Source organism: Sus scrofa, chromosome 9, assembly GCF_000003025.6.
Source record: "Sus scrofa isolate TJ Tabasco breed Duroc chromosome 9, Sscrofa11.1, whole genome shotgun sequence".
Lineage (NCBI taxonomy): Eukaryota > Metazoa > Chordata > Mammalia > Artiodactyla > Suidae > Sus > Sus scrofa.
The window spans coordinates 27,891,735-27,912,326 of NC_010451.4; the positions used below are offsets into that span (position 1 = coordinate 27,891,735).

Here is a 20,592-nt window from a genome sequence, read left to right on the forward strand (position 1 = left end):
GTCAAAAAAAAAAAAATCAAGATTAGCCTTCATTAAAAAAACAACAACAAAAACCACAGAACTACAGAAAGCTGTTCACTTCAATCCATGAAGTTTTTGTTGTAATAAAAACAATACAGAATTTTTTTTTAAAGTACTTACCTGCCTTCTATACTCTAAAAGAGAGTCATATAGCTTCCATCCATTTTCAGGGAATACTTCTTTGTACTCAAAAGCAAAGAGAGGCTATGAGAAGTAAACAGAGTTAAAGCTTAAGTCATTTAGGAAGGTAATGCATCAGAAGTGTTTGCTTATCATATCCAAGGTTTTCATTAACTTATCTGCAATGACATTTTGTATTGGTATCCCTTTTTATATTGTTGTTTTAACTTTTGTTTTATAATTTTGAAAAAGTATTGTTTTTTCATATTTTTCAAACATAAAAAAGGCACAAAGGCCCACCACCAAGATTTATCAAATGCTAACATATCACCATATTTTCTTCAGATATCTTCGGTAGCTATTTTAGGTTTACTTTCAAATAACAGAGTCATTACATAAAAAAGACAACTTCTGATATATTAATTAGTTTGATAACAGATAAAAGATAACAGCAGTTAAGCAGCTTTAAAGATTATGCTACATTTCCTAAAACATACTGAGTAAATTTTTTATTTTGAGGCATGCAATCTGTGTACCAAAAACGAAAATTTATCTAATGACAGAATGATATAAACAACTCTGATGAAAAACATCCCAACTCCAGTCAAAAGACCAGGACTGATTCCAAGTTTTATTACCTACTAACTATGACACTGAGTTAACTGCTTACCTGCTCCTGCTTTCAACTTTAAAATATCTTGAGTAATATTTACCACTATATAGCTACTGTGGAAGTTGGTTTATATAAAATAAATGAGGAGGCCTAACACCATTAAAAGCACACAGTAGGAACTCTTTTAACTAAGTATTTGTCCACCCTTTCCTCCCTAAAATTGCTAGACTTAAAGCTTAGCTCCTAATTAAAAAGGAGATTTCACATCCTAATGAAAACCACATATAGCTTTTCTTATGGAAACAACCTGGATAAAAAGACCTTATGATGACAGAATGTTAATCTGCAGGAATGAACCTTAGAAATCAGCTAGTCCACCTTTCTCATTTTGTACCTTAAAAAACTAGTCCTAGAGATCAGATTAAACCTAAATTATATACCCAGTTAAATGGTAAAGTGGGATTCTAAACAAAGAGATTCTAGAGAGCCTAGACAAGCTTCTTCACACTACACCAAAAATTATAATACAAGTTTTTCAAAAATAGAAAACATCTTACCAGGTTATTAGAGACAGGAAATGCATATTTCATTAGATTCTCAAATATTGATCTTCTTGTTCGCCCCTCAGGTTTATGAGCAAACCGTAAATTCCGAATATCCTAGAAAAGAGTTAGGATCCAAGTCACCTATTGCTACTCACTTTTTATTTAATGAACAAATACGGCAACTTGGAACTATCTTGTAAAATGTTAAGATCTATGACTGGGATACAAAAATAAATCAGACAACAAACAGTTCCTGGAGGCAGGGAAATTACGCCTTATTGAAAGAAATAAAAATAAACACAAGGCACTCAGATACAAGGCAGAATTCCAAGGACAGAAGATTTACCTCTGCTTATGAACTCAAGGAGGCAGCATCTGATGTAGGCACTGGAGATCAGAGATACTGCATCTGAAGTCATGATATTACATGACTGACACCCACTATCAACATATGTCCTTTCCCTGTGAAAGCCCATTTTCTGTTAGGAATTTCCCTATTAAAAACCTGATTAGCTGTTGTCCCGTTTCACAAATGTCTTCATTCCCATTATGCTTGGTGATCATTTTCCTACTTACAACCCCTTCCCAGGACTCATTTCCATTGGATCTTCTCTTCATAAGTCTCTTGCTACTAGACTGAGAGAACTAAACTCTGCCCAAAGGCCTCCTCAACTCCATGTCCAAGTTCTTCAGCCACCTACAGGCAGAAACTCTAAATAGTTTTGTTCATATCATTCAGGCTCTATGGTCACATCTAAGGACCAGAGTTCCCTTCCCTTATTTGTCCTCAAGCAGTCTTCTATGCTTAGGCTGAATGGAGATGTTCACATTCCAATTTACTGAGATCTTAACAGCACTAAGAAAAAAATTAGGATTAAGAATGATTTCAAGACTATTCATTTTATTTAGGCATTTTCACCTAGACAGAATTCAAAATAGCTTTATGACACCATGTTCTATGAAACTGAGCACAGATACCCCACTACACTGCACTCACAGAACACAAACAAGTGAAACATTTTATTACAAATCTGATCCAAAATTAGAATGCTAGCTCTGCCATCATTTAAAACAAACATGTGTGGGAACCTAAAATGATAACTTGTTAGACATTATTATAATTACTCTGTTGAACACTAAGCTCCCCAAAGGTGCCACAGCAGAGGCCCTACAAATGTTTGGGTTTGTTGATAATGGTCTTGGTCTATGGAAAAAACTATATTTAAAATGATTAAAATTCCACGGAGTTCCCGTCATGGCGCAGTGGTTAACAAATCCGACTAGGAACCATGAGGTTGCGGGTTCGGTCCCTGGCCTTGCTCAGTGGGTTAAGGATCGGGCATTTTACTAAGGAAGAAATGTATCTGTCATGTATTCCTCCATGCAAACAATTGGTAAATGTGATCGATTTTGTTTCACATGTTGCTCCCTTCAAGGTATTCCCAAAAGTAGTACACTGAACCATCAATGATGCCTTCTGTAGTCCTATTATGATATGTTTAATTTTTGCCAACAGTCAAGTGTTAGTTAAAAATTGAGTATGTTGGAGTTCCCGTCGTGGCTCAGTGGTTAACCAGTCTGACTAGGAACCATGAGATTGCAGGTTCGGTCCCTGCCCTTGCTCAGTGGGTTAAGATTAGGCATTGCCATGAGCTATGGTGTAGGCTGCAGATGCGGCTCAGATCCCGTGTTGCTGTGGCTGTGGTGTAGGCCAGCGGCTACAGCTCGGATTCGACCCCTAACCTGGGAACCTCCATATGCCGCGGGAGCGGCCATAGAAAAGGCAAAAAGACAAAAAATAAAATAAAATAAAATAAAATGATTAAAATTCCAAAGTCACCCTGTTTCATGTCCTCTTATATTCTACGTTCTGTTTACACCTAGACCACAGCAGAGTGATGAAGAGACAATGTGCTAGTCTCTCAGAGCCCTTCCAACTATAATGGAAAAACATTAAAAATAATTACTAAATCATTAGTTTTAATGTCAGATTCATAATACTTCTAAGACTGGCATAAGAAAAGGTCTTGAAAGTTATACATATGCTACTGCTTTTACTTTTTTGGCACAGCAGAAGAGAAGAAATGACCCAGAACTGAGATGTGCACACGTGTTAATTAGGCCCTAATAAGGAGAATGGTGACACATGCTATTAAATATCTATGACTGAATGTTAAAACTATAACAATCTAAGTCTCATTCAAGTATTAATGAATTCAAAGGATATGAGTTAGATAAGAAAATGCAGAAGGTCTGTAACATGGAGTTTTCTCCACGAGTGTTTCAGAAGTAGAAAAAGTATAACTCGAAATAGAGAAGTGAATATATCATAATCAGTTCTTCCACTAAAAAGTATTATGAGCCTTAACTGCTCAGAGCCTTATGTTCCTAATTTGTAAATTAAAGGTAATAATCACGCCCCCTTCAAGATTTTTATGAGGTTCAACATGAAATAATGAATGTGAGAGAACTTTGTTCCAGGTCCAAAAAAATTCAAGCCTGATTCACAATAGATCAATTTTTTTTATTACTCCTAAATGTTGTTTTCTTCTACTAGAATGATGTTTCTAGTATGAAATCCATTTGATATTTCGGAGACAAATTTCTAAACACAGGTTCTATTTAACAGAAAGCTTTTCAAACTAAATAAAACTGCATACATATTACAACAGTTACCTTGCACACAGTTTCTAGTCCATAAGAATTTTCACCTCGACTAGAAGCACCACCAATTTTTTCTACTCTGCTTATAACACCAAGAGAAGCATCTAAAACAAATGGGGGATCCTAAAAGGAAGGAAGAAAAAAAATTAAAACTGAGAAATTGATACTGTAAAATTATAGCTGAGACAAATCTTAATTAGAAATGCTTTAATCAAAAGTGATCAAAGATGGAATTTCTGTTGTGGCTCAGTAGGTTAAGAACCAGACTAGTATCCATGAGGATGTAAGTTCGATCCCTGGCCCCATCAGGCTCAGTGGGTTAAGGATCCAGCATTGCCATGAGCTACAGTATAGGCTGCAGACATGGCTTAGATTTGGCGTTGCTGTGGCTGGCAGCTGCAGCTCCAATCTGACCCCTTAGCCTGGGAACTTCCATATGCCACAGGCGTGGCCCTAAGAAGACCAAAAAAAAAAAAAAGATCAAAGATGAACAAACAACAAAGAGATGTACATATAAAAATCTAATCCAATAGCAAGTCTTACCCGTTCCATGCTTTTGAAATATAACCTATAATTCGTAACAGTCAGAGTTCCTCGTACAGCACCAGTGAATGGACATATATAAGTTACATCTTTGGCTGAAAAGGAAAAGAGCCCACAATTTATATTGTGCACTATTTAAAACTACACTTATCTTTTCACAAACAAAAGTTAATAGAATTCTGATTACTAGTCTAAATTATGCCCCAAAATCATGGAATCAGTGATTCAAAGAGACCTTGGAGGCCAAATCCACGCTTCCAACCATGCACTAATCTGGGAAGGAATGTGGAATAAATGGGAAGGGCTGAAGAGGCAGAGGGACATCCCTGACCCTGAGACAGACACAGGGAAACAAAGATGGCCACACTTCCTGCTGGCAGATCAGGTGCGGCAGTTGGAGTAGTGACTGGAGGCGGAGAGGTTACAGGGGGAACAACAGCAAATATCTCAAGTCACAGTCACCAGTCATCTAGTCACAGTTCCTACATCGTCACCAATTTGCTGGTCTTCTTCTGGCCACAGTCTAGTTGTCAACATTCCTCTAAATATACAATACCTGAAATATATAATATCAGAAACTCCTGACCTGATTGTATTTATGGGAAAAATACTGTAGGGGAAATGAAATGTATATGAAATATGACTTCTTAGAAAAAGAATAGTAAAATAAGAAGGTATTATATTCCCAACCAAGCAACTGATGTCAAACTTTGTGGAGCAATAATCACAAGTTATTGTTTAATTAAATGACAAATGACGAATCTACACAGTATTACTGCTTTTTAAAACATACATTAAGAGTGGGATAACTCAATTACCACTAGCCCAAAATAATATTTAATAAGGTAGAGTTCCTAATACCCAGGACAAATTTTTATACCTTAAAATATTCATAAATCCCTTCTACGTCATTATTGTAGCAAGTCAGTAGGTTAAAAAAAAAGTCTTCATCGTTCCAAGGAAGTAAGGCAGAATTACAAGCAAAAAACTTCTAAGAACCCTCCAAGGGACTTCTGGGAAAACTTAGGAACATGAAATATGTTCAATAAGGTACTGCAACTTTCTGACTTTGCTTTTTTATTCATAACTTTGAAGGACCAACTGCTTTTTATGGAATCTGAAATGAGACTGATCTTCTAACAAACATTTCTAAGTTTCAAAATAGCTCCCTTGGGAATGTTCAAGTATGAGCTACATTTTTTAAATCATTGTTTCCAATGCATTTCCAATCTTTCATTTAGAGGGAAGCTTTTAAAATTAAATAAATTCATCATTATAGAAAGATACATAATCTTGCTTTGCATACATTTTCTCGCTCTTATGAATTTTTACTTCAACTGGGAAAGCTTTATTCAATGTTACTAAAAACATTTCTGGGTTCTTTCCAGAGCCAGTTTTCTTCACTCACACAAGTGAAGTGAAAAATCAACCTTATTATGCTATATTCTACTAAAGGATATGTCCCTCTCAATCCAACTTACCTTTCATTCTAAAATTATGAAATAATATATACAAAAGTGCTTCCCAAATTTAAAATGCCATACTAAGTATAAGCGTTTTTATCTGTGTTACTATTATCATCATTAGGCTCTGCTTTGTTCTGTCTTTTATCATTTTTTCTTAGGCTGGTTTCAGCTAAGTCACTCTGAAGAAAGAATTTATGCCCAGCAGGGTTTGTACCAAGTAGACAAGAGACTGTGACTAGGAACCTTACCAGGGCGAATGACAATAGTAACAGCCAGCACTGACAGCCTAACCCAATCAAAAAAATGAGCAGAAGACCTAAATAGACATTTCTCCAAAGAAGACATATAGATGGCCAATAGGCACATGAAAAAATCCTCAACACATCACTAATTATTAGAGAAATGCAAAATCAAAACTACAATGAGGTACCACAGTCACACGGGTCAGAGTGGCCATCATTAATAAGTCCACAAATAACAAATGCTGGAAAGAGTGTGGAGAAAAGGGAATCCTCCTACACTGTTGATGCGCGTGTAAATTAGTATAACCACAATGGAAAACAGTATGGAGATTCCTCAGAAAACTACATATAGAACATCCATATGATCCAGCAATCCCATTCCTGGGCATATATCCAGACAAAACATTAACTGAAAAAGATACGTGTACCTGTATGTTCACTGCAGCACTATTCACAACAGCCAAGACATGGAAACAACCTAAATGTCCATTGACAGATGAACAGATTAAGAAGATGTGGTACATATACACAATGGAATACTACTCAGCCATAAAAAAGAATGAAATAATTCTATTTGCAGCAATATGAATGCAACTAGAGATTATCATACTAAGTGAAGTAGGTCCGAAAGAGAAAGACAAATACCATATGACATCTTATATGTGGACTCTAAAATATGGCACAAATGAACCTATCTACAAAACAGAAATAAACCTGGAGAACAGACTTGTGGTTGCCAAGGGGGAGGGGGAAGGGAGTGAGAAGTGGTGGGAGTTTGGGGTTAGATGCAAACTATTACATTTAGAATGGATGGGCCATAAGGTCCTACTGCACAGCACAGGGAACTATATCCAGTCTCTCGGGACAGACCATGACGGAAGACAAAATAAGAAAGGGAATGTGTATATACGTATGACTGAGTCACTTTGCTGTACAGCAGAAATTGGCACGACACTGTAAATCAACTACAGTTTAATAAAAACAAAACAAAAAACAAAAAAAAGGTGGACTGCTATTAAATAAGCTGCTTAAAAAAACAACTTATACAAATTAAAACCTGTTTTCCTAATACTGTCAGCCCTCTTTAAGTCTTGTAGTCTCTCCTAAATTAAAACAATTGTACACCTATACCGAAAAAATAAAGCTCTTCAGAATTTATGAAGTACTTTTGACTTGAGTACCTCCTTTAACCTTCAAATCAGCCCTTAACTATAGGACCTCTAATTACCTACACTTTTTAGATGATGAGAATACCAGGGCTCAGAGAAGTACAGCAAATTGCCTAATGTTTCAGAACCAGTAATTCTAAGATTAGGACTTGAATGCAGTTCCTTGGATTGCAAATTCAGATCTACTTCCACCACATCATGCAAAGCTAAGCCACTCAAATAGCAATAGTCTATCTCCTATGTTCAAGGGTGAAATACTGCAGTCTCAGTCTGGAAACCACACCCACTGCTGATGTGCCCAGGCCACAATATTCCGACACTGTTGCTGCTTCTATTAAAGCATTCTGTGGATGTTCATAATACTTACTACTCTTGAATTTTAAAAAACTTCTAAACAGTAGATTTACATTAGACCCAGTAAGAATCAAATGTTCTTTCTACATGAATTAATACAGTCAAGGTTACTCTAGCCTTATACTTTATATTACATTTAATTTTTTGTACAATAATCAAGTCTACACAAATGGTTTAGAATCAGAATATTTTATTTAATATATTAGGTATCCCTCTAGTTTCGCAATAGTAAAACTGCCTAGTGGTACCCAAAGAGCCTAGATTTACTAATCCTCTCAAATTTTCCCTGAACTCGTAGAGAAAGAATCCATAATAGGTTCTACGAGGCAGACCAAAATGACTTTGAGAATACACATCCATAAAGATGTAAAATACATACAAACAAATGCAATACATGAGAGCATGCAATCTGTGCAGAAAGAAAGGTACAAAAACACACTCTAAGTAATAAAAAGAAGGAAAGTCCATTCAGCCATGGGATCAGAGAAGGTTCAAGGAACACAGGCATGGGAGTTGTGCACAATGGCAGGTATCTTTAAATAGGGCAAGATGTTGAAGCAGCACTCAATACAGAGAAGAATCTAAGATACAGAAGTGGGAAAGTAACTACTTTGACAAAGGTAAGTATATAGTCTGGATCTCTCTAATTTACATCATATCACATTCTCTTCATTCCTTCTCAGTTTCCCTCCCTGGTTCCTCTTCTATCATTGTAACGGTAAAATGTTTACCAAAGCTATGTTCTTGGCCCTCTGTTCACTCCATACATTCTCTGGGTTACTTTTCTCCTTTCAGTTTCAACTAATATCCATATTCTAAGATGATTCCAAAACATGGACTTACAGGAATTTCTGCTGTGGCACAATGAGCTAAGAATCCCACTGCAGCAGCTCAGGTGGCAACAGAGGCACAGGTTCAATCCCTGGCCCAGGGCAGTGGGTTAACGGATCCGGCATTGCTGCAAGCTGTGATGTGGATTCAGTCCCTGGCCAGGGAACTTCCATGTGCTGCGCGTGTAGCCATAAAATAAATTTTTTTTTTTTTTAATTTTCAAAAAATTCGGACTTTCAGCCCTGATCTCTCGTCTAAGCTTCTAGCCCTGATCTCTCTCCTAAACTCCTAAAAATTTCTTATAGGTACTTGACATTCAGTGTACATAAATATTATACCAAGGGCTCATGAAAACTGAAAGGAAAGAAAATCTTAGTGATTACTCCCTTTGCACCTGATAACTGATTGAATGTCAGAGTTCAGAAAAAAAGAGCAGCCCAGGATGACTCCAAATTTCTGCCTTGAATGAGTGGACAATCAGTGGTAATATCAACTGAGAGAGAGAATACATTTAGAGACAAAGGTGATGACTTCGGTTTTGGAGATGCTGAACATAAGGGACATCTATAGATTATCCAAGGTCATGTGACTAAGATGCAGGCATTTGTTTATATACTAGGACAGGGATTCACACTAGAAGTAAATTTTTGAGTCATCAATAAATATATGGTAGGTAAAACTGCTACCTTAGATATGATCGACCAAAAAGAGCCAATAGGAGAGAAAAGGGAAATGAGCCAAAGAAAAACTCCTACATGGAGTGCGGTTATTTAAAAGAGAAGATGACAACAAAATAAACTGAGTAGCAACTTGAAAATCTTTTATAAGGTCATTTATCATGGTGGAAAATGTGTATATGCTTTAGGCTCAGAGAGAGAAAAAAATTTGTTAAAATGCTAGCAATAGATTTACTAGCTAAGTAGTCTCCCTATGCCTTAGTTTCTTCATATACAAAATGGGATTAATATCTTTCTCGAGAGCACTTTGAGGATAATTAAAGAAGACAATAAGCACTCAATAATGATAACTATTGTTATTACATAATATCCAGTGCTAATAATATATAACACCTAACTTAGGAGCTCAGCAGAACAAGAGCTTAGGATACCTCAGGTGAGTAGTGGGAAAAAAGGGGGAATGGGGAGGTATTCAATCAAGAGTTAAGTGTTGGAAGAGATAATAGCTGTGCATGAAACAACTAAATGCACCACAGGCAAGAACAACACATTCAGGGGGTAGGTTCCCCTTTGGCTTAGTTATTTTCACCCAAGGAAATGACACCTGGCCACAGGAAATTAGGCACTAAGTTCTTTTTAAAATTATAATTGATAATAAAATGAAAGGTGCTGTTCACTTTGACTAAGAAACCATTTATTTTATTCTCCTATATATCACTTTTATTTCTCAAAAGCTATGAGAATTTTCTTTTTATGGCTGAGCAATATTGCATTCTTTTTTAAAAACCACCTTATTATTTCTTTATTTAGAGTTCTTTTATGAACACAAGCATACAACTTTTTCTTTCTTTTAAACCGAAGTATAGTTGCTATACAGTATTACATAAGTGTACAATATAATAATTCACTGCTTTTAAAGGTTGTATTCCATTTATAGTCATAAAATACTGGCTATATTCCCTGTGTTGTATAATATATCCTTATAGCTTATTTTATACCTAACAGTTTTTACCTTTTAATCTCCTACCTCTATATTGCCTCTCACCCCTCTCTAATCACTAATTTGTTCTCTATGAGTCTGCTTCTTTTTCCTTATATTCACTAGCTTATTGTGCTTTTTTAGATTCCACACATGTGCTATTACACAGTATTTGTCTTTCTCTGTCTGAGGTAACTCACTTAGCATACTGTCCTCCAAGACCATCCATGTTGCTGCAAATGGCAAAATTTCATTCTTTGTCACGGCTGAGTAGTATTTCATCGTGTGTGTGCGCACACACACACACATACACACCTTCTTTATCCATTCACCTATTGATGGACACCTAGGTTGCTTCCATACTTTGGCAATTATACACAATGCTGCTATGAACACTGGAGTGCATATATCTTTCTGAATTAATATTTTGAGGGTTTTTTTTTGTTGTTTTTTATAGTTTGCTTTGTTTGTCTTTTTAGGGCTACACCCATAGCATATGGAAGTTCCCAGGCTACGGGTCAAATTGGAGCTGTAGCTGCCAGCCTATGCCACAGACACTGCAACATAGGATCTGAGCCGCACCTGCAACCTACACCACAGCTCACGGTAATACCGGATCCTTAACCCACTGAGGGAGGCCAGGGATCAAACCCACATCCTCATGGATACTAGTTGGGTTAGTTACCACTGAGCTATGACAGAAACACTCTTGTTTTTGTTTTTGGTTTTTTGTGTATATATTCCCTGGAGTGAAACTGCTGGCTCATATGGTAATTCTAGATATACCACATCTTCCTTATCCATCCCTCTATTAATGAACACTAAAAAAAGAACGAAATCTTGCCATTTGGGACAACATGAATAGACCTAGAGGGTACTATACTTGATGAAATAAGTCAGACAAAAACACTATATGTTTTCACTTATATGTGGAATCGAAAAAAAACAAAATGAAGAAACAAACATAACAAAACAGAAACAGACTCACAGGTACAGAGGAGAAACTAGTGGTTACTAGAGGGGAGAGGGGTGGGGAAAGAAGCAAAATAGGTCAAGGGGATCAAGGGGTACAAATTACCAACTGCAAAATAAATTACTTGCAAGGATGTAATAATGCACAGCACAGGGAATATAGCTAATATTTTATACGAACTTTTACATCGAGGGTTATCTATAAAAATTTCAATTACTGTGTTGTACATTTGAAACTAATATAATACTGTAGGTCAACTATACTTCAGTAAATATTTTAAAAATAAAAAAAGCTATGGGTATTTTATAGATTACCACATAAGTGAAACAAAGTAAAAACATGAGAACAAAAAAACAAAAGTTTGTTTCCAGTATCCAGCACATACAGTAAGTTCATGCTTAGTTACTTAGGCTGACAAAGAAAGGCACCTATGCGCAAACAGCTTGTTTTGCAATGGAGATGAGATATACTTAACCTAAAATTAATCGGTTTATTCAGAGTAGGAAAAAAAAAAAAGCAAAAAGAATATGTTTTAAGAAATGATGATTCAATTTTTTTAATCTATGAACTTGCTATCGTACTGTAGTAATTCAAAATAATGAAATTTACTTTCACAGAATTCAGCAACAGGTTTTAAAATGTCACCTACTTTCAGTGAAAGTAAAGCAAACCAGAGCAGCAGCAGAACACCATTCGATCTGTGTGTTTCCCAGGAATCCAAATACAAACATAAGGAACAGGTCTTAACCTAGGCTTACAGAACACCCTGGATGCTGGGAAGACTGGCAGTAATGAGCCCACCAGACAGGAGGTGTCACAGCAGGGAGCCTACTCTCTGTATAGTGAGAGTACTGAATAGTCTACACAGTCAGAAAGGAGAAGAAAATGCAACAAAAAATACCATTACAGACCCATGTCTTTAATATTTTCTCCTGGAAGCAAGGGTGGTTCTTCCATTTCTGCTAATTTGTTAGACTCCCTCAGGACCTGGATTGGAAAGGGGAGGAGAGGGTAAGAAAAGAAACATTTTTTCACTCAAAGGTTAATTTTTTACTCAAATTTAAGTATGCTTGGTCTTATTTAAAGTTTTAACATTATATCTTAAGTACTACTTTAAATCACATTATAAAGACCGTAATGTTGGCATGTATAACATGTGAAGTTGTTGATTTTCTACAAAGTAATTTACCGAGTTCCGCCTTTGCATAAGGTACTATATGAAACACTTCACACGTTTTCCCACTGAATCCTACCACAGCTCTATAACGGTAGGTGTTATTATTATCCTCATTTCCCAGATGAGGAAAGAGGCCAGATGTGATACAAGGTCTAGATTTGAATTATAGTTTTGGTGGACTGCAAAGCCCATTTTCTTTCCCTTAAGCCATGCCCAAGGGCCTTAGTGCATTTAGACTTGGATAAAATCAAGTTCTTGTGTAGATTTAACATTTAGAGAACTTGGGAATGATGTTGATAAAGGATCTTATTGAAAAGGAGATATTAAATTAAAATCATGATCAATATTTACTGAGTAGTTATAAAGGATGTTACACTGGATTCTAAGAATGTAAAAATACAGAATCATGGTTATCAAATGGACGTACAACCCAGAGATGACACAGACAACTGTCACTTGCTAAATATACCCCAGTAGTTACCCAAAGCCTCCCCTTTCATCACTTTCACTGCCAAACAATGAACTTCACTGTCCAATTCTTGAATCTCCCATTAATTCCTCAGCCTTCTGCAGTCTGGCTTTGCCACCTAATCTAACCCCTTCCAGGGAACCTGCTTTCTCCCCAGTAACTCCCTCCTTAGGACAGACAGTGGGCATTTCTCAGTCTTTATTTCTATCTCCAGCTACATTTGCTACTGTCCACATTTGCCTGCTTCTTGAAAGCACCCTCGCCTGGCTAATCTCTTCCTTCTCTGGCCATTCTTTGTCAGTGACCTTTACAGTCCCTTTTCTCAACCTCCCCTGTTCCTCAAGGTCTATCCATTTCTTACTTTACTCATTTCTTGTTCATTTCATATCTTATCTATGACTTCACCTAACTCTGATCTACATTGCTGGCTGAAATTTTTCTTAGACTAGTTCCATACACCCATTCCTCTCCACCTCAATATTCCACAGACACTCTGAACTCAAAAGATCTCAAGTTGGCCTATGTTCCACATTTATCAAGAGGCACTACCATCCATTTGCAGCAAGTGCACCATATGTAAGTTCCCAGGCTGGGAGTTGAATGGAAGCTGCAGCTGCCAGCCTACACCACAGCAACAAGCAATGCAAGATCTCCGCCATGTCTGTACCACAGCTCATAGCAATGCCAGATATTTAACCCACTGATTAAGGATCGAACCTGAAACCTCATGGATACTAGTCGGGTTTGTTATCGCTGAGTCATGATGGGAATTTCTAGATGACAGACTTTTAATAACAGGTGTACACTGGAAGTTATACATGAACAACTTTAGAGCTGAAGCTATAAAAAGAAACTCAAACAGGTGAACAGAACAGGCAGGGCCAAGGGCAATCTAAACTTTTATCCGCAGATAATGACTTTGAACAAATCTATCCTTAATGAAACAGAAGAGAAAAAAATAGGGCCCAGAAAATAAATTATTAGACAAGGAAAGGTATGACCTTGAAGTTCAACAGAAGACCTGTCCTCTGAATATAATTCCCTATCACCATTAGTAGCAACATTTATAAGCTATTTGGCATAAATGTTGGCATAAATCAGCCATATTTCCTAAGAAACAGGAACAGAAAAGAGAAACTGAAGCTAAGAGCAATGGTAAAATAAGGAATGACTGCAAAAAAATTAAATATAATAGCATTAATAAAATCTGTGCTGGAGATGATAAAGAACTGAATGGCTTATTCAGAATACTATGTATGTGGAGGGCAAATGTGAAAAATTCTCTATGAATTTGTAGAAAAAGAACATAAAAGGACATAAAAATCATAAGGGAAGATGTAATTTAATATGTAATTAAAGAATATGGTTTTGAAATAATAAAGATTTTCCGGAGTTCCCATTGTGGTGCAGCGGAGGCAAATCTGACTAGGAACCATGAGGTTGTGCGTTTGATCCTTGGCCTCGCACAATGGGTTAAGGATCTGGTGTTGCTGTGAGCTGTGGTGTAGGTCGCAAAGGCGGCTTGGATCTGGCACTGCTGTGGCTGTGGTGTAGCCAACAGCTGTAGCTCTGATTAGCAGGCGAAACTCCATATGGGTGTGACCCTAAAAAGCAAAAAAAAAAAAAAAAAAGATTTTCTAAGTTTGCTGATCAAAACAATGTACTGGGAGTTCCCATCGTGGCTCAGTGGTTAAGGAGTCCAACTAGGAACCATGAGGTTGCGGGTTAGATCCCTGGCCTTGCTCAGTGGATTAGGGATCTGGCGTTGCCATGAGCTGTGGTGTAGGTTGCAGACACGGCGCAGATCCTGCGAGGCTGTGGCTCTGGTGTAGGCTGGTGGCTACAGCTCCGATTCGACCCCGAGCCTAGGAACCTCCATATGTCTCGGGAGCAGCCCAAGAAATCGCAAAAAAAGACAAAAAAAAAAAAAAAGTACCATGTTTCACATAAAAATCATAAAAATCAATAAACAAAGACATATCTGGGTGCATCTTAGCAAAAAAAATTTCAACTGTAATTAAATGACAAACTATGAAAATAGAGACAAAATTTTTAAAAGAGAAATTTTGTACGTACAAAAGAAATCTACCTTCAGATTTATCTATAAAACTATATTCCTAGAAGACAATATTAAACGTTTTCAGATTCTTGAAAGAAAGTGCCTTGAGTTCTCTAATATTAAAGTCATTCTCAGATATGCTAAGTCCAAAAAAATAAAACCTACATGTCCTGCTTTTGAAAAAAGAAAAAAAATTACCTGAGGCAGTAACTATGCTGAAAGGGAAGAATCCAAATTAAAACATACATAAGAAATTTGTGGTCTATAGCAGAGATAAGTTTTATATCCTAACTATCCTCCAGCCCAAAAAAAACCCATTCCATTTACCAGCATACTAAACTCTCTGAATCTTAGTTTCATCATTTACATTATTATTCACCTAATGGGATTGTGAGAATGAAGTTAGAGCTACATTATAAGGGGATTTGCAAGGTGCTATTAAAATGGAAGCAATACTTATTATTCACTTAACAGAAGCATCAACATGAATTTTCACTCTCTCCTCTAACAATGGCTTACACGTGGTACTTTATTCCTCTGCTCTAAAATATACAGGGATTAGTATTTGAGACAGCATGTCACAAAGAGAACCATAAATCCCACTAATTTTTGAACTACTAACTTTAGGACTTCATTACAGAATAGCAAGCATCTTACCATGCTAAAGAAAGCAGGAAGAGGAGTGATCTTAGAATCATAGTAGGATAAGCCGTCCCTCATTTTTGTGGCCCTTTGTTTGCACTGCCCTTTAACATCTAAAATTTGGCATCTATCCATGAACAAAAGTTTCTCCATGGGAGCTATGGAATCCAGCACCATGTGTTTCTGGGAGGAACCAGAAGGAGTTTCAGACACCCACGCATCACGTAATAAGGAAACAAAATCTGGTACAGGCTGTGGAACCAGAAGGAGTCTGTGAACTGACCCAGCCCCTCTTGACTGCAATATCTCAAAAACAATGACTTGAGCAGATACTCACAGATGACAAAGCTTTTATGGAGGTCCAAGTTTCTAAAGAAGTTCTAGCACTACACTGAAACACCAACAAAAAATTACAAGTTTGGACACATTAGATTGGGTAAGAGGGCTCCTCTCCCCAAGGTGGCAGAGCCTAGAAAAAGAGGAGGTTGGGGATCCCTCCAGGGAAAAGAAAAAGTGAGTGAGCACCCAGCTTTCCCAGCTGTGGGACTGCTAAAGAATCCCATCTTTCTCCCTTGGTCCCAGAGTATTAAAGAGAGAGCTCCATAACTGAGAGAGGGGAGGAAAGAGACAGATAAGAATATCAGAGGGCATTAAATGGATGGGGTTCCCTGCATTCTAGACTCTAGGAGAAAGCCCACCCACGAGCCACTTGGAAAACTTCATCCAAGAATCCCCTAATCTGACCTGCCAGAATTCCCAATGCCTCAAACACCACATCCACACCATCCCAACTCTGCAGCCAGCTCTTTGTTCACATTTCCAAGGGTAACAAGAGTGAGAGTAAGCTCAGATAGACAGGGAATGCATAAAGAAAACAAGTCAGGGTCTGTGGGAAAAGGAGAAACCACAATCTTGAGCTGTAGCGCCACCTTTGGGACAATCGAAGAGAGGTTACCAATAGCCAGCCTAGTTCATTTCAAGATTTAGAGAAGACATACATACAAGCTTAAGAATTCTGCCACCAGCAGAAGCAAGAAGTGTGGAGCAAGCATATCCATACAAGGTCAGAGAAAGCCTCAGAACACAAGCAGGACCAACAAAAAGTGCCTCTTGGCTAGTAAAGGCTGGTATAGGTAATTGTTACTTCAAATGTCAAAAAAGCAGTGTTAAATTACAATGAACATGAAGAATAAATGAAGCATGACATTGCCAAAAGATCATAATAATCTCCCAGTAACTGAAAGTAAAGACACAGAGATCTGTGATTTACCTAATAAAGAAAGTAGTCATCTTGAGGAAACTCAATGAGCTACAAGAAAATAGAGACAATTTAACAAAATCTGGAGAACAACACATGAACAAGATGAGAAATAAACAGACAGAAATCATTAAAAGAACCAAACATAAATTCTGGAGCTGAAGAATTCAATGAATGGAATAAAGAATGTAAGAGAAAGCATCAACAGCAGAACAGAACAGGCAGAATACAGAATCTATGAGTTAGATGACAGGAACTTTGAAATAACACAGTCAGTGGTAAGCAGAAAAAAATATGAATAAAAAAGAGTAAAGAGGGCCTTCATGATCTTTGGAACATCATCAGAAGAATCAATAGCAGAATCACTGCGGTTCTAGGAGAAGAGAATTAAAAGGGGGAATAAACCTTATTTCACAAATAATGGGAGTTCCCACTATAGTGTACCATGTTAAGGATCTAGTGTTGTCTCTGCAGTGGTTCCAGCTGCAGCTGAGATGTGGGTTCAATCCCCAGCCTGATGCAGTGAGTTAAGGATCCAGCACTGCCATAGCTGTGGTGCAGGCCACAGCTGCGGCTTGGATTTGATCCCTGGCCCAAGAACTTCCATATGCCTTGGGTGAGGCCAAAAAAATAATGGTAATAATGGCTGAGAACCTTCAAACCTGGGGAGAATGGACATCAAAGTTCATGAAGCTAATAGATCACCTCATTGTTTCAACTCAAAATTATCTTCTCTAAGACACATTATTATGAAACTGTCAAAGAGAAAAATCCTAAAAGCAGTAAGATAAAGTTTGTAACCTACAAAGGAACCCCCATTAGGCTATCAGCAGATTTCTCAGCAGAAACTTTATAGGCCAGGAGAGAGTGGAATGAATGATATATTCAAAGCACTGAAAGGAAAAACTTGACAGCTAAGAATATTCAATCCAACAAAGGTATCCTTCAGAAATGAAGAAATGTAGAACAGTTCTGCCCAATACAGTCATTTCTGCCAAAAATAAAACAGAAGTAAAGAGGTAGAGAGATAAAATACTATCTCACTACTTTCATTTCACCTCATACCACAGAACATATCATCATGACTTGGCCCAGTTAATGGACTTTTAGAAGATCATTATTCATTTAGTACTCATAATACCCTGAAAGAGTAGTAGTATTTTTATTCCCATTTATAAATGGGGTAATTGACCCTTACAGAAGTTAAGCAATTTTCCAAAGTGACATAAACCTCCAACAGAGGCTGAACAGGTGCACAACTGTACTAAGACTATGATCATGACATAAGAGCATCCTACCGCAACCACATAGCAAGCAAGTGATATGATGGGTCAGAGGCTGAGAAAGAGATCAAGACCAGAGGTAAAGATGTAGAGACAGCTGAAATTAAGAGAAAGAAGGAGCATAAGGAAGGAAGGAGTAGAGAGTTAGAGGGCAAACAAGGGATGAAGGACATGTCACCTTGTTCAGCTGAGGAGACAAGAATAGAAAAGTACACAAAGGAGGGGCAGTCAGATAGAAAAGAAGGAGTTCCCGCCGTGGCACAGCGGGAACGAATCTGACTAGGAACCATGAGGTTTCAGGTTTGATCCCTGGCCTCACTCAGTGGGTCAAGGATCCGGCATTGCTATGAGCTGTGGTGTAGGTCGCAGACATGGCTCAGATCCCGTGTTGCTGTGGCTCTGGTGTAGGCCAGCAGCAACAGCTCCAATTAGACCTCCTAGCCTGGGAACCTCCACATGCCGTGAGTGCAGCCCTCAAAAGACTAAAAAAAAAAACAGAAGAGAAGTGAACCCATAAACTGTCACCAGGTTTCAAACCTGGAATCATCACCTTTGACTCCTCTCTCCCTCAATCTGCAACATTCAGGCACCTTTAACACATTACATCACAAATGAATTTTTTCAAACCTGTCCGTGGCACTTCATTGACATAACCCTAGTGCGTGCCCTTTATCAATTTTTACTTGGAATTGTTCAAACACCTTCAAACACGTCTCCTTGTTTCCATTCTGTTTCTAATTAATGTCACCTGTTTGTGTAGCCATAGCTTCTACTAACCGTCCCCCCACAATTCCCAACAAGTGGAAACTTAGACACTCTTCTGTCCTGAATTTTTTAACCTATCTTGAACATATTTTCATATCCACACATGGAGATCCATCTCTTCTTTCCAAATACTACATAGTATTCAGCAGCAAACATATAATTTATTTAACCATCAGCCCACCAAAAAATATTTCTATTGTTTCCAGACCTTTATTATTACAAATTTGAGAATCACCTTCTCAAGTTCTAACCATGTTATTTACAGAATAAACAAGCATCAAAATCTGAACAATACTGAGCCTTTCTATCAAAAGACAAGGTATGACTTTCCCTTTATTTCAGTATTCTTTTACGTAATTCAGCAGTGTTAGTTTCTTCATATAGTTTCTGTCTATATCTTAAGTTTATTCCTGGATATTTTATATTCTTAATTGTTATTATAAATAGAATCTTTCCCTCTCTGATATTTCTATTTTTTATAATAGCAAGTTGTTGATTCTTACATGTTGACTTCAGCTTTTAGAATGCTTCGTAATTTTTAGTTGAAAGCTGGACATGCTGTACTAAGTAAAAAGAGATGAGATAAGCAGACCCCTGGTAATATGGTAGTGAAGTGTGGCAGTGGAGGGGAAATGTTTCATAGTCCCAGAATTGAACCCCATAGTCCTCTGTCTTTTAAGGAGTTTCTGTCCCTGGACTGCGATATTTAAAAACACTTCATTTTCTTCCCCCAGAACAGGACAGGGTGGTTAGAGAATACTGGAATTTGTATTTCTCTTCCCTCATGTGGAAGGCTAGAGGAGGCTGGAGTTGGCTAGCTATTTCCCTTCCTCCAGGTCAGTTAGGCTCTGACAAAACCCAGAAGGCTAGGCTAGTAACAGTTTCTTTTGAGGGCAGGCCTTGTTAAGAACAGAATGTTCTGGATATTTTCAAAAGAGACGTTTTTTCCCCTCCCTTTGAAAAAAGCAAAAGCGGTTTTCCTCAATCTTCACTATGAGAACCTGGTAAGGCTCTTTTAGGTAAAACTCACAAAAATATGAAGGCCCCCCAAGACTGGGATCTTCCTGAAGTTTTTAACTCTCAGACTTGTCCGCTGATCCTTCATAAATTCATCAATTACAGTTTAAGTTTTCCTACTCAATACTGGTTCCTACAGTTTCTGCACTACCTGTCTCTCCAATTTAGGAGACAGCCACATGCCCTGTGATCTCAATTCTCTGATGGATCTAAGAAGAGTTACTGATTCTAAACTTGTTTGGCTTTTTCTTGTTCTTAGGACAGAGTGATGACCTGCAAGCTCCTTTTTGTAACTAGTCATCTGATTAACGTCTTTTGTTTCTAATAATTTTCATTTTATTTTCTTAACTTCCAGATACAAAGAATGCTCTTTTTCAGTAAGACACTTCCCATATACAGCTGTCCCTTGATATCCACAGGGGACTGGTTCCAGGATCCCCACTGGATACCAAAATCCAAGGATTCCAAAGTCACTTATGCAAAATGGCATAGTATCTACATATAATTTACACAGCTTCTCCCATATACTTTAAAAATCATCTCTAGAATACTTTAAAAAACCCATAAAAAAACATAAATACTATGTAAATAGTTGTATATACAATGCAAATGCTACATAAATAGTTGCTGGCTAGTGGCAAATTCAAGTTAACTTCTTGGTACATTCTGAAGCATTTTTTCCAAAATATTTTCAATATGCAATTGGTTGAATTTGTGGATAAGGA

General features: G+C 37.4%; 1 protein-coding gene across 7 annotated transcripts in view; it reads right to left on the minus strand.

Moving 5' to 3' along the window:
* Positions 1-20,592, minus strand: part of MTMR2 (myotubularin related protein 2) — a 110,114-nt gene that overhangs the window by 27,400 nt on the left and 62,122 nt on the right. For 6 of the 7 annotated variants that reach the window (XM_003357252.4, XM_005667262.3, XM_003129797.5 and 3 more), the window contains 5 exons: positions 12,109-12,184; positions 4,507-4,601; positions 3,976-4,086; positions 1,312-1,413; positions 142-225 (listed from right to left, as the gene is read on the minus strand). In XM_003357252.4, the coding sequence (XP_003357300.1) occupies positions 142-225; positions 1,312-1,413; positions 3,976-4,086; positions 4,507-4,601; positions 12,109-12,154 (438 nt within the window). In that variant the 5' untranslated portion in view covers positions 12,155-12,184. The remainder of the gene's footprint in view (positions 1-141; positions 226-1,311; positions 1,414-3,975; positions 4,087-4,506; positions 4,602-12,108; positions 12,185-20,592) is intronic. The other variant, XM_013979304.2, reaches the window with a different exon arrangement.